This window comes from Sorex araneus, chromosome 2, assembly GCF_027595985.1.
Source record: "Sorex araneus isolate mSorAra2 chromosome 2, mSorAra2.pri, whole genome shotgun sequence".
NCBI lineage: Eukaryota > Metazoa > Chordata > Mammalia > Eulipotyphla > Soricidae > Sorex > Sorex araneus.
In genome coordinates, this window is record NC_073303.1 from 229,164,341 (window position 1) to 229,177,927 (window position 13,587).

At 53.3% G+C, this 13,587-nt stretch overlaps 1 protein-coding gene across 1 annotated transcript; it reads right to left on the bottom strand.

The window, feature by feature from the left end:
• Positions 1 to 3,350: 3,350 nt before the first annotated feature.
• On the bottom strand, positions 3,351 to 7,961 carry TMEM121B (transmembrane protein 121B). The gene has a single exon (XM_004616914.2). It carries the CDS (start codon positions 7,824 to 7,826, stop codon positions 6,105 to 6,107), a length of 1,722 nt encoding a protein of 573 aa, XP_004616971.2. The 5' UTR covers positions 7,827 to 7,961; the 3' UTR covers positions 3,351 to 6,104.
• Positions 7,962 to 13,587: the final 5,626 nt, after the last annotated feature.

A 13,587-nucleotide genomic window follows, 5' to 3' on the forward strand; every position in this document is an offset into this window, starting at 1 on the left:
TCAGAGCTGTCACCTTTCCTACAGCCCCTGATTCCTTACGGTTCTCTTCGCTCACCATCCATACTGGAAATGCTCTCAGCCTGAGTGGAAGGTCAAGAACTTTGAGACGTGGATAGAACTGTCCCTTTGTGTTTTACTCTGAACCACAGCTAGTGAAATGCTCTCGCCCAGGAGAACCCCTTCAAGAATATCAAGCCCTGGAACAGTGACCTTCCTGCCTCTCAGGCCCCTCCTAAATAGAGTGCAGCAGAGGTAATGCGTGTATCAGGGGACCCCCATAAAAGCATGAGCTGAAGCCTGTGCCAGAGCAGTGGTGTGTCCCAGTGAGCTCGGGGGCCTGCCAGCTGCTGTCACTGCTTCTGTAACTCCCCACCTGCTTGGTCCTGGCCTTGATCCCAGTCTGGAAATGGAGTGACTCAAAGGTGATCCAGCCCTTGCTTAACGTAGTGCTGCCTGCAACTTGGATTGTTCTTTTGGAGGTGAGTGCTCCCCCGAGGTGGCGGGACCTCCGAGCTATACCCAGGTGTGTGTCTTGGCTTCCTTGGCTCGGAAGTTTTGACTTGAAACTAGTTTCTCTTCTTAGGAAGGCCTTCCGACCTAGTTGGAGCTTTTGGATTTGGGTTTTTTTGTTTAGTTTTGGACCACCTGGAAGTGCTCTGGGGGCTCTGTGATACTAGAGGACCATGTGGTGCTGGGAATTGCAACTCAGGATTACAACACCTGTGTACCAGCCCAGTAGCCCTGATACGAGAGTTTAGGTTAGGATGTGGTCACTTTGTCACTTAAACACTCATTCAGCGATGTGAGCTAGGGCTCTGAGTGCCACGGAATAATGGGTTTTATGTATTTTCTATTTATTTTGGAATATTTAATAGGGCAAATGAGAGAAGAACTATGTAGAGTGTAGTAAACTTTTCATTCTATGGGGTACAGTTGAGTTTCTCCCCGAATAAATGAGGGCATTCCAGGCGTTCTCTGAGAAGACCTGCCAGATAAGGGCATAAAACAGTCTGCTCCAAAACATTCGAGAAAGGGCCCGACTGCATCAGCTCCCAGGAAATGCTGCTGGAGAGAAGTGCTTTAAACGAGCTAGAGCTTGGGGCATAGATAGATGCTTTGCATGAGGTATGCCCAGGTTTGATCCCTGGAACTGCGTGTTCCCTAGAGGACGACCAGGAGTGGTCTCAGATGGTGCCAGGAGCACCCCTGAACACTGCCACTTACGGTTAAACATCAAAAACCAAAAGCTGCTGCTTGTCAATGGTCACTGAGACCAAGTTACCTACTCAGGCTTGGGCTGTGTGCCAGAAGATGCTCCCTGACTGTGGGGAGCAGATGACACCAACACGAAGCCATGACTCAGAAGTGGTCTGAGTCAGGAAGCCACCCCCGACCCAGGAGTGCCTCCGCCGACACACACTGCTCTTTTTGGAGGGAGGTCCACACTCAGTGGTGCTCAGGGCTGACTCCTGGCTCTGTCCTCAGGGATCGCTCCTGATGGTGCTCGGGGAACCATATGGGATGCCAGGGATTGAACCCGGGTGAGATGTGTGCAAGCTGGACTGGAGTGATAGCACAGCGGGTAGGGCATTTGCCTTGCACGTGGCTGACCGGAGTTCGATTCCCAGCATCCCGTATGGTCCCTCAAACACTGCCAGGAGTAATTCCTGAGTGCAGAACCAGGAGTAACTCCAAAGCATTGCTGGGTGTGACCCCAAAACAAAAATACAAAGAGATATGTGCAAGGCAAGCACTCTACAGCTGTACCACCTCTTCATGCCACCCCCCCATCACACATACACACACATGCACGCCCGCACCACACAACACTGCTCTTATAAAGGAAATCCTGGGGCTTCTTAGGTGTGTGTGTGTGTTCCCACTCACTCCTAAATCATTTCTAGGTTCACCTCCTGACTTTCGGCCTTTTCACTGTTCTCTGTCCCTCTTCCCAGGACTCACACAGAAAAGGAAAAGTAGCCCCAGCTTTTCAGGAAGAGCTGTAACTGCTTTAACATGAAGCTGAACCAAGAAACAGCTGCCTGGGCTGGTGCAGACTGGAGACAGTCCTGGGTTCTAATGTGAGCACCCCCAACCCCCTCCACGGTAACGTGGCATTCAGCAGGCCGCTCCTTAGGGCTATAAGGGGTGGCTGGACTGAGAAAAGAACTAAGGTGTATTCGGGCAGGGGCAGCCAGCAGGAAGGTTTAGGTACAGAAGTGCAGGCTCACACCCCCTCAGGCCGAGCCCCCAGAAAGCCAACATTCCTACACCCCAGATTCATTTTGGGCAAAGCTACGATCCAGCAAACCTTCATTGGTGAGAGTAAAGCTTAACTTTGAAAAGTGTATAATAAATATTTATAATATGCTTAGTCAAATTAATCAACTAAATTTACATCGATTTAGGAGCAATGAATACATGGTCTTATTTATTCCATGAACATATAACATGTAAAATTTCCCCTGATTAACTGTCTTGAGGGCAAGGACCATTTTTGCATTTATCATCTCATTGAGTTCCTGCCGCAGCCTTGTGAAGTCTGCTCCTGTTTTGTGAGAGATGAAAACATCCTGAGGTCAGGTGAGTCCCCAGAGCCCCAGCTGGGGAGGAAGAGCATCTCCCAGTCTCTGGTTTTGCCTCTCCACTACAAGGTCAGGCTGTTGAGTGGCCTTTGGTGTAGTAGGAAGATTGCAGATCAGTCGCAGATTGGAGAACTAGGGTGGGTCCCTAGGCTGAACAACAGAAATACTCTAATTGGACTTTTTTTGTGCAGTCCGAATATTCTTAGATTCACAGTACCCTATGGTTTGGTTTGGTTTTGAAGACCTTATTCTCACTCAAATATGTGAAGTCACACTTCTGACTGGGAAAGAGTAACAAGGAAAATCAGAATATTTTAGATGAGTTTTTCTGGTCTGGAGAGAGCTCAACAGGTTGTGTATGTGCTTTGGATGTCAAAGGCCCAGGCTTGAACCCCAGCACCAACAGGCTGCCCCAAGCACCACTGGGGTGACTGCTGAGAACCACCAGGTATACACAGACCCTGACTCCCCCCCATGAATTTCTTAGTCTTTGATAAGTTATTCTTAGAAATGAGAATGGAATCCCAGTTTGGGTGGGTGTCTAATACTTTGCAGTAAACCTGGCTGGACACCCCACCAGCTCAAGGCCAAAACCATGAACCAGTGTGTCCACTGCAAAGAAGAAAGTCACCAAGATGTGCCTGTAATGTTAATCAACATTCCCATTAGAGACGAAGACCTGTAAAAGAAGACAAATGTCACAGTGACATTTCAGAATTTAGCAAGGAAATCAGGACAGGAAAGATCTTAAACCACACAGGAAGCTTTTCACAAGTCTCAAGTTCTTTATTTTCAGTACAGAATCTGGCTTTATTTTTAAAAAAATGTGTGTGTGGGAAGAGTGATAGATGCTAGTGAGGTGCCGCTTGCCTTCTGCCAGCCTCTCACTGCCAGCTGGCTCTCTGGAAAGGCATGGACTCAGCCACGGGCAGGGTGCTCAGAGAAGTCTGAACGCGACCTCTTCTAAAAACAAATATGAGGGGCCCGAGTGATGAAACGGTAAGGCGCTTGCCTTGCACACAGCCTACCTGGGTTTGATCCCTGGAATCCCATGTGGTCCCCGAGCCTGCCAAGAGTAATTGCTGAATGCAGAGCTTGAAGTAAACCTCTGAGCACCATGTATGTGACCCCCAAACCAAAAATAAGTGAATAAAAACAGATAAGCAGGAATTCAAGTCGAGGTCAGGCCGCCCTCGCCAGCTGTCAGAAGCACGCAATCTGAACTCAGAAGAGTTCTGGGAGGTGGACGGCTGCCATGCGCCTTAAAGCCAATACTCGATCTGATCATCGCGCTGACAGGGACACTAGTTTGACCCCACTCTTCTGATTCTCCGAGTTGCCTGAGGGGTCATTTCTTGTAACTGGGCAGAATAGAGGGACTCAAGAAAAATACGCCAGAAAGGAGTACTAAGTGCTTGCACCAGAGACTTGATAGGGGGTATTGGGTTGAAGGGACAGCAGACAGAGCCTACATGTAGCCTGGGCTCTGCCCAAAGTGGCCAAGGTGTCACCAATGTGCCAGGAAGTACAGCTCACTGGACCCTATCCCAGCCTCCCACCTCCTGACACTCAATATTTTACAGCCACGTAGCAGACCAGCATCCCCAGAAGAGAAAGAAAGTGGAAAAGACACAGAGTCTTTTCATACTCACTGAGATTAGGTAGCAGAGAAACAGCAAAGCTGGAGAGAGAGTGGAGGAAAGAACCAGGAATGAGAGGGCCCAGCCATATGGACCCCTCTCCCAGGTCTGGGCCCCAGAATTTTGAGTCCATGAAATTCAAAAGGAGAGGAGCTAGTAGGGAGAATAAAAGGCAGAAAAAGACTAATTCGTAGCAGAATCCAGGCCTCTAAGATTGGACCAAATAGGGGAAAGGCGGGCGGGGGGGGTCGTGGGGTTCACTGACTGAACATTCCCCATTGCCTTCCTCTAGAGGGGTCTCTGGGTACCGAGACAGGCCACCAGATCCTCAGTCTCTGCTGTACTCTGTCAACAGATGCCATAAGAGAGTCCCCAGGAGAGACACCAAGGGCCTGGAGGTAAAAGTGACGTGGTCACTCCAAGGCAGTGAGTGACAGAGTCAAACCGTACTCCCCTTGTCCCTTGGGCAGTGTTTATAGCAACATGTCTAACCTTTCAAGCATGGTAGGAGAGGAGAACAAACAAAAATTCCTACAAGCCCCCACCCTATTGAGGGGCAGAGAAAAGTGATTATTTCCTGGCCTTGCTCCTAGCCATCCTGCACCGAGAGCACCTCAAAGATCCCAAGAGAGTGACGTCCCACATCAAGACCAGAAGTGGGCAACCCATTAGTGTTGTCATCTCAACAAGAGCTATCAGGGAAGGCTGGGGCGGTGGGGGGGAGGCTCCACGCAATTTCAGACAGCTCACTTCTCTTCTCGAGATCCTCTTACCTGAAGAGGAGGAAACCTTGCCCACCCCGGAGGATGGTCTGTGAGCTGGGGTTCCTCCTCCCAGAGGTCCAACTCCACATTAATCCAAGGACCCCAGCAAAGCTGTTCTAAGACAAAATGAGGCGCAGTCAATACCAAATATCAGGAAGGAGAGTTGTGGGAAGCAGAACTAGGGACAGAAGTGGGCAAGCTAATGGCTGATATGTCCACAGACCCTGTATAAACACTGGCACCAAACCCCAGCTAGATTCAGTGGTCATGTTAGATCAACTTCTGAGTGGTTTGTCTTTATTTTTGCAAGCAGCTTTGGTGCCAGATGCAATGACAGTTGAAAGCACGGAGGTAGAAATGCTCACTCACCCAAGAAAGGGTGCAGTTTGGTCCTTAGGATATGGACCTTCTCCCTCCAAGATGAAAAGAGGAGCAGAATAGAGGATTCCAGCAAGCATGTCCCTTGGAGAGCGAGTGGGCAGCTTCTGGGAACCCAGCTTTCTGGAAATTTATGGCCACAAATGCAGGTAGGAATGAGGATGGTGATGTCTGGGTGGCACAGAGGGCTCAGCCTCCTGGCTCTCCTCCTGGTTACAAGGGGCCACATGGTGGACACAGGAAATCAGTGCTACCCACATACACGTACACACGTAGGCTTTGCAGTTATCATCTGGGAGAAATTCAAGACACATCAGGGAAACAGTGGATTCTAGGCTAATTTCAAGGCTCGGGACAAGGCCATCAGAACAGTCTAAAAGTTGGTACTTCCCGAGGCTCAACCCTTCTGCCTGAGTAGGCCCCCTGCTCCACTCCCCTGGAGGGACTAGAATCCAGACAGACGGGAAATCCAAGAAGCAGAAGAATCTAGTTCCTTTGAGGCTAGAATTAGGGAGCTCGTGGCAAGTGGGTGTAAGTGAACCTTCCTTCCTCATCCTTACTTTCTGCTCTTGCCTCTGGCAGTCTGCAGGAAGAGGCAGGAAAGACGCCTGGCCCCACACCCTGTCAGCTGTCACCTCTTCCAAACAACTTGGGCAAACCGGTGGGAGCAGGTCCGGAGACAGGGAGCTGGAGCTGTGCAAGCCCATCCCCAAACCGAGTCCAGCTCCCTTGTTCTCTCAATTCTGGGGGGCCACCACCAGGGTGTTGACATAGCCATGGGTCCCGCCCTCGTTCTCTGAGATGCAGTGGCCCAGCTGCGAGCCTCCCTGAGGCGGTGGAGGAGGGGGTGGGGGGGCAGAGGGCGGAGCCCCATAGCCCCCTCTGGCCCGATTAGGGGAGGTCCGACTCCCCTGGTCCCAACAGCCCTCCAGGGCCTCCAGGCCCCGGCATCCAAGGAAGAAGAGGTTCTTGAGCATGAAAATGGAGAGGGGCTGCTGGTAGCTCACCACCAGGAGGCCGCGCAGCGCCAGCAAGGGCACGTCCACCAGGCAGCCGCCCAGCAAACGCAGAAGGCGGCTGCAGCTGCCGGGTCCCGAAGCCTGGTGCCAGGGCGAAGTTGCCAGAGAGGCGTTGAGCTCGTAGAGCCAGAGCACTGGCGAGGCCAGTGTGAGGAAGTAGACGGCGATGAGCAGGTAGCGCAGGTGCGCGGGGAGCGGCACCCGACCGTCGAGCATCAGCTCCACCAGGGTGAAGCTGTCGAGCAGGTCCAGACACGTGCCCAGGAAGCAGCCGGCGGCGCGGTGCTGCTGTGGCTGCAGGAGCAGGGGTCCCGCCGCGCGGCCGGAGGCGCCTGCCTCGCTGATGGCGCGCACGAGGCTGTAGAGCAGGGGCACGGACAGCGCCATAGTCAGGCGGAAGCCCGTCGTGCCAAAGGGCGCTCGCAGCTCGATGAGGTCCAGGATGGACGTGCCCAGGATCAGTACCACCTTGGGCGTGAAGGCGATGGAGTAGATGAGCCAGGCCAGGTAGGCGAAGGCGAATTCCCCCGCCGCGGCGGTGGACCCCACGCCGACCCCCGGGCCTCCGGCGCCCCCGCGGCCGCCACGCGCCTTGGCCGCGGCCGCAGCCCCAGAGGAGGCGGCAGGCAGGTGCAGAGGGGGCGCGGCGTGGTGGTGGTGCTGGTGGTGGTTGTGCGCGCCGCCCGCCGCGCCGCCCCGACGGCCCCGGCTGTTCTTGGCGAAGAAGATGGCCCACCCCACCACCACCACCAGGTCGGTGGCGATCCAGGAGCACCAGTACAGGTCGGTGACGGCGATGAGATAGAGATCCAGCAGGCCGCCCTGCGCCAGCAGCAGCACCACGGACAGCGCCTGGTAGCCCCAGCGGCAGCCCGGGCTGGGGGCGCAGCCGCGGCGCCGACCCCGGCGACCCGGCCGGGCCGGGCGGGCGCAGCAGCAGCAGCACGAACAGCAGGAGGCTCCACTGCCTGCCCCGCCGCCGCCCGCGGCCGCCGCCGCGCGCCCCCCGGGACCCCCGACGGCCCCCGCCGCGGCGCCCCCGCCGAAGTCCGCGGCAGTCATGCTGCAGGAGGAAGTGGGCGTGGAGGAGGAGGAGGCTGCCCCAGAGGAGGAGAGCGCGGCGGGCGCCGGGCCGGCGGCAGGGGCGCCCCCCGGGCCCCTGGGCGCCGAGAGCCCCGCGGCGGCGGCGGGCACCAGCGGTCGGCTGATGCTCACGCTCTCGTCGTCGTCCTCCCGCTCGGCGCCGGTGCTGCTGCCGGGAGAGCCGCCTCCGCCTCCCGCGCGGCTGGTGCTGGTGGTGCTGCTGTCGCCCGAGCCCCGCCGGCCGCGGGAGGAGCCCCTCCGGAGGAACAGGGGCTGCAGCCGCGCGGCGGCGGGGGGCGGCGGGAAGGAGCCGGCCGAGGACGAGACCGCGCGGGGGTGGCCGAACGCCGGGTGCATTGTCCTCCGAGGGGCTCCCCCCGCCGCGCCGCCGCCTCCCCAGCCGCCGGGGTCGCACCCGCGTCGGGCGCGGGCGAGGTGCGGACGGGCGCCGGGGACTGGGCGAGGGCCGGCGGGGAGCGGGGGGAGGCGCGGGGCCCCCGTGACGGCGGCGGGCGCGGCGGCGGGGGGCGGGGGGCGGGGAGCGCGCCCGGCGGGGGCGGAAAGGGAGGCTGGCGGCGGCGAAACCAGGACTGGATTTAAGTAGGAGAGGAGGAGGAGAGGGAGAGCGGCAGAAAGCCTGGCGCGCCGGATCCCCAGCTCGGGCGCAGGGTGCCGAGGCCCCGGGGTGGGCTGGGGAGCGCTGGGGGCCAGGAGGATAAAGGAAATGGCTGTGGGAAAGGGGCGGGGAGGAGATGCGGATGCTGCGGGGTCGGCGTCGGTGCGGCGGGCAGAGCTGTCCTAAGAAGATGCTCGAGGTCCCTCGCTCTCAGTGACCTCTGCGCCTGCCGGTGGCGTGCCCCCCACTGTCCGACGACTGCCCTGGCCACAGGGCAATCCTGCGTCTCCTTGAGGAGGAGGCCGATCTCACTGGGAAGTCGGGGAACGCAGCCCCGTGACCGTGTACTGCACTGGGGTCAGTCAATGGGGCCAGTGCTTGGCGGAGAGATCGTAGGAAAGAGAACTCAGGGCCCGGGTCCCGTGTTCTGAAATAGGAGGAAGCGGCTTCTGGCAGTGCAGAAAATCAAAGAACAGTTGCATGTTCTTTGTTAAAAAGAAAGGCGGAAGAAGGTGACAGGAATTGGGACCACCCACCATAATGAGCAAAAGGAAACGGTGGCCTACGTCCAGGAGCCTGGGGCTCATCCTGACTTGGTCGTTACCGGGGCCGGGCATTTTGCAGCAAAACAGGAAGTTAGCAGGAGTTTAGGCAAGAAGGAAACCACCCTGAGGCTTGTGTCTATGCAGATTCCCAGCACATCCAGGCAAGGCAAACCTGCCCTTGTTCCACACACCTCAGGACCCTTCAGGCTGTGCTGCCCCTGCTGGGGCGGGGGCAACTGGAGGGGACAGAGGGGTGCTCATGCCTTGCCTTTCTTCTTGGTAGTGGGAGGTGGAAAGGAGGGGACGGATGAAAAGGGACCTGGGTGGGTGCTGGAGCGATAGCACAGCGGGTAGGGCGTTTGCCTTGCACGCGGCCGACCCTGGTTCTAATCCCAGCATCCCATATGGTCCCCTGAGCACCGCCAGGGGTAATTCCTGAGTGAAGAGCCAGGAGTAACCCCTGTGCATCGCCGGGTGTGACCCAAAAACCAAAAAAAAAGAAAAAAAAAAGAAAAGGGACCTGGGCAATGGTGGAGAGATTAAATGGGATCTTTAGTGGCCGATGTGGTGCAGTAACATGGAAAAAGCATGAACATTGATACTATTGTAAGTTATGTTACCTCAAAAGGGGGGGGACCCCAGAGATAGTACAGCGGGTAAGGCACTTGCACCAGCTGACCCAGGTTGGATCCCTGGCATCCCATATGGTCCCAAAGTACCACCAGGAGCGATTCCTGAGCAAAGAGCCAGGAGAAACCCCTGAGTATTGCCGGGTGTGGCCCTAAAGCCAAACCAAAATAGTATTGAGAGCACATAGAAACACATATTTCTGATGTATAATAAAACTAATATCTTTCCGGGCCAGGGAGCTAGTGCAACATGCGGGGTGCTTGCCTTTCGTGTGTCCTGCCCAGTTTGATCTCCAGTGTTGCATATGGCCCCTCACAGTCCGCCAGAAGTAAGCCCAGAAGGGCATGGCCTAAAAATCAAACAAACAAGACTTTTTTCCTTCTGTATTTAGAACTTATCATGTACGTTTCAGACCAGATCCTTTTCAGAGCATGGGTTTCCTCTTGCTGAAAATTAGCCTGTCCTTAAAGAGTTATATACTATAATGGGTTAAGTTGTGGCCCCTAAAATTTTATTTAATGGTGCCTGAAACCCCAATGTCTCATGATGTGACCTTTTATGGAAACAGTCATTGCAAGTATAATCGGTTAGGATGCTTCATGTGGAGTAAAGGGGGCTTCTTCTCCAGTAAGGCTGATGTCCTTAAACAAAGGGAAGTTTTGGACACAGCAACAGGCCATGCACAGAGGGAGGATGACACACAGAGTCAGGAAGAGAGACCTGGAAGAGCTCCTGTCATACCTGTTCCGAGCTTCAGCTTCCAGAACTGTGAGAACATATTTCTGTCCCTTAAGTCACCAGGTTTCTTGTGTTTTTATGGTAATCCTTGCAAACCGGTACAGTCACTATGGTGAATTTCAGTCCACTCACTAACACAGAAATGATCTGAGAAGTATGAAGCATTAAACTTAAGATAGGGATAGGGTTGAGGGCTACGCATTCCTGCCCTTAGGGATTTATTATCATAGTGTAATGGTCACAGGCACAAAGAACATCTCTCTCTCTCTCTCTCTCTCTCTCTCTCTCTCTTTCTCTCTCCTCTCCCTCATTTGTTTTGCTTTGTTTGGGGGTTACAGCTGGCAATGCTTGGGTTACTCAGGACTTACTGCTAATGGGTTTGGGTAACTATATGTGTTAACTGGAAATCAAACCCAGATTGGCCATGTGCAAGGCAAATGCCCTACCTGCTGCATTATCTCTCCAGGCCCTCTCTTTGTTATCTTAATAGAACTAGAATAGAAGGCAAATATCACCAAGCCACTTGTAAAGAACAAATGAATGGAGGCGAATAGAGCATCACAAGGATAAACTGAATTTTTCTCAATTTTCCTGAAAAAAAAAATTTAAGTAAGGTAAGAGGTAATGAGAGGAGAAAAATCCCTAGGGGTGGGGTTGAGGGATGAGGAGTGGTGTGTATGTTGGGTGTTACATTCTATGTGGAATATATAACTTTAGACATTTGTTCACTTTGCTATCTTCTTTCCCTTTTATTAGTTTTTTTCTTTTCTTCTCTCTATGTGTAGAATATTTGTGAGAAGCTATGAATGGTAAGCTTAACAGCAAATAAAATACCTAGAAGGGAAAGGAAATAAGAACAAACTAGAATTATACAGACATGAAGAAAAATCAATTAAGATGACTATGAAGTGTCCCCAGGAAAGTGATAACATTTCCGAGCACAGGGCACTTGCTCTGTCAGTCTGGAGATTTGGGCTCAGTACCTGACAGTGAAGAGAGAAGAGAGAGGTGGGGGGGGGGAGAGAGAGAGAGAGAGAGAGAGAGAGAGAGAGAGAGAGAGAGAGAGAGAGAGAGAGAGAGAGAGGCTGCCAGGAAGGAAGGGGTTTAAAGCAAGAGTATAGCAGATAGGGCATTTGCCTTGCACATGACTGAGCTGAGTTTGATCCCCCGGCATCTCATACGGTCTTGCTACCACTGCTGGGAGTAATTCCTGAGGGCAGAGCCAGGAGAAACTCCTGAGCACAGCTGGTGTGGTCCAAAAGACAGATAGGAAGGGAGGGAGGGAGGGAAGGAAGGAAGGAAGGAAGGAAGGAAGGAAGGAAGGAAGGATGAAAGGGAGGGAGGGAGGGAGGGAGGGAGGGAGGGATGGAGGGAGGAAGGAAGGATGGAAGGGAGGGAGGGAGGGAGGGAGGGAGGGAGGGAGGGAACAGGAATAGTGCAGCAGATAGGGTGTTTGCCTTGCATGTGGCTGACCCAGGTTCAATCTCTGTCACCCCACAAGGTTCCCTGAGCACCATCAGAAGTGCTCTGAGAACAGAGCCAGGAGTAAGCCTTGAACACAGCTGAGTGGGGCCCCAAAGCAAACAATAACAAAAAAAAAAAAAAGGAAATTGAAAGAGAGAAGATTGTGGACTTAACGCTCATGACCTGCATCACCGTCTCAGGAGCTCTGCCACATTCGCAAAGTCCCTGTCTAGTCATCATGCAAGGCAGAGCTTGCTAAGAGGGGGAGGACTTGGGGCTGGGGGCTCAGCTCTACCACTGCCTGTGATTTCTGTTTCTGTCACCTCTCTGAGCCTCAGATTATCCTGATGTAAAAAGGGACAAATTTCTACCCTAATGAGTGGTTGTTATTATTAAGCAGGTCCTGAGTTGAAGAACTGGCACAGAGCATGCACTCTGTTCTATTCCATTTGGCACATGTCCTAGTGTCTTTATTTTCCAGGGACATTCACTATAGCACAGGCCACTCATGACAGTTTTCTGGGCTGGCTTCTTTCCTGAGGCCACATTCTGATATGCAGCTTTGTGCTTCAGTGGGCAAGTAAAGCTGCTCTCACTAGGGGCCACGGGGGAAAGACTCGGCCCTGATGGCAGGCCCACCCCATGGGCAAGGGGGCAGTAGCCAATGCAACCTACAATTCTGTGTGTCACAATGGCCTGCAGATGTCAGCCCAGGTGACATGGATTGGATCACTGCCAACTGCTAGTGGAAATGATTACAGCCTATTTCCCAGCTTTCCCCAGGGAACATGATAGTCAACAAATAGCCTAAAATCTGGTCCAAGACTTCTGCTCTAGAGGCCAAAGATGTCACTGCCTTGCATGCAGCTGACCCAGGTTTGATCCTGCCGGCATCCCATATGGCCCCCTGAGTTTCACCAGGAGCAATTTCTGAGTGCAGAGCCAGGAGTGCATCACAAGGGTGGCACCAACATCCCCTCTCCCCCCAAAAATCCCAAAACTTCTGCTCAAAAATCAGAGAAATAATAGAGATTAAGGCACTTACCTTGCATATGGTGGACCCTGGTTCAGTCCCTTATGTGGATTCACTGGCATTGCATATGCATATGTCCCTTGGGCACCCAGGAGTGACCCCTGAGCACAGAATCAGGAGTAGGAGTAGTACCTGATCACCACCAGGTATGGCCCCCAAACAAACAATTCTTTAAGTTAAATAGCTGAAGAAGTTGAACTAGCTGACTGAGGTAAAGAACTGGGCTCTGTAGGGAACACCAAGGAATCCGCTGCAGGGCTCAGAGCTCACCCCTGCCACTCACTCCCCTCTCTCCTGTGCTCACACCGCTGGCCGGACAGTGCCCTTCTCCCCGAGGTATGGGAAGACACCGTCTGTAACTTAGATTGTAGAGCCCTTTGAAGTTAGCCTCTACATCTCTGGGAAATTCGCCGTCAGTTGGTCAGATTAACTTCTGTGGAAGATTCTTTTTTTTAAGTAAAATTGCTTTTAGGTTGAGACATAGACCATGAGAATGAGAGAGTACCTGACTGAGTAAGTTGATGGTCGGAGTGTCAGAGGGACCTCATTTGCACTGAGTTTTCTCCCGATCTTTTATACACATACACACGTGTATACGCGCACGTGCACACACACACACACACACACACACACACACACACACTTTACTTCAGCCTGGGAAGGGTTTTTTCACAAATATGTGACAAGACAGAAGGAGCCAATCAACCCTTCTCATATATACGGTAAGTGCAAATATCCCACAAGGGTCTAGAGAAGGGAAGAGCTGGTCACCTGTGCTCAGACCCGAGTGTCTGCTGACTGCCTCTCACCTGAGGGAGAGTAAAGTCACACAGTCAATACAGGCCAGGGTTAGACCAAGACTTCCTACCCTCATCTGAACTAGAAGTCTAAAGGGACTGGAGTGATAGTATGATCTTGCACACAGCAAACTTGATTCCCAGAATCCCGTATTGTCCCCTAAGTGCCACCAGGAATAAGACCTGAGCATCATCCCTGCATAAAAAGAACTAGAAGTCTAGGGTTAGAACAATGCTTTTCTTTTTAAGTGTTAAGTATTCTTTATTTGATGCTATACATACTTCACACTAGAAT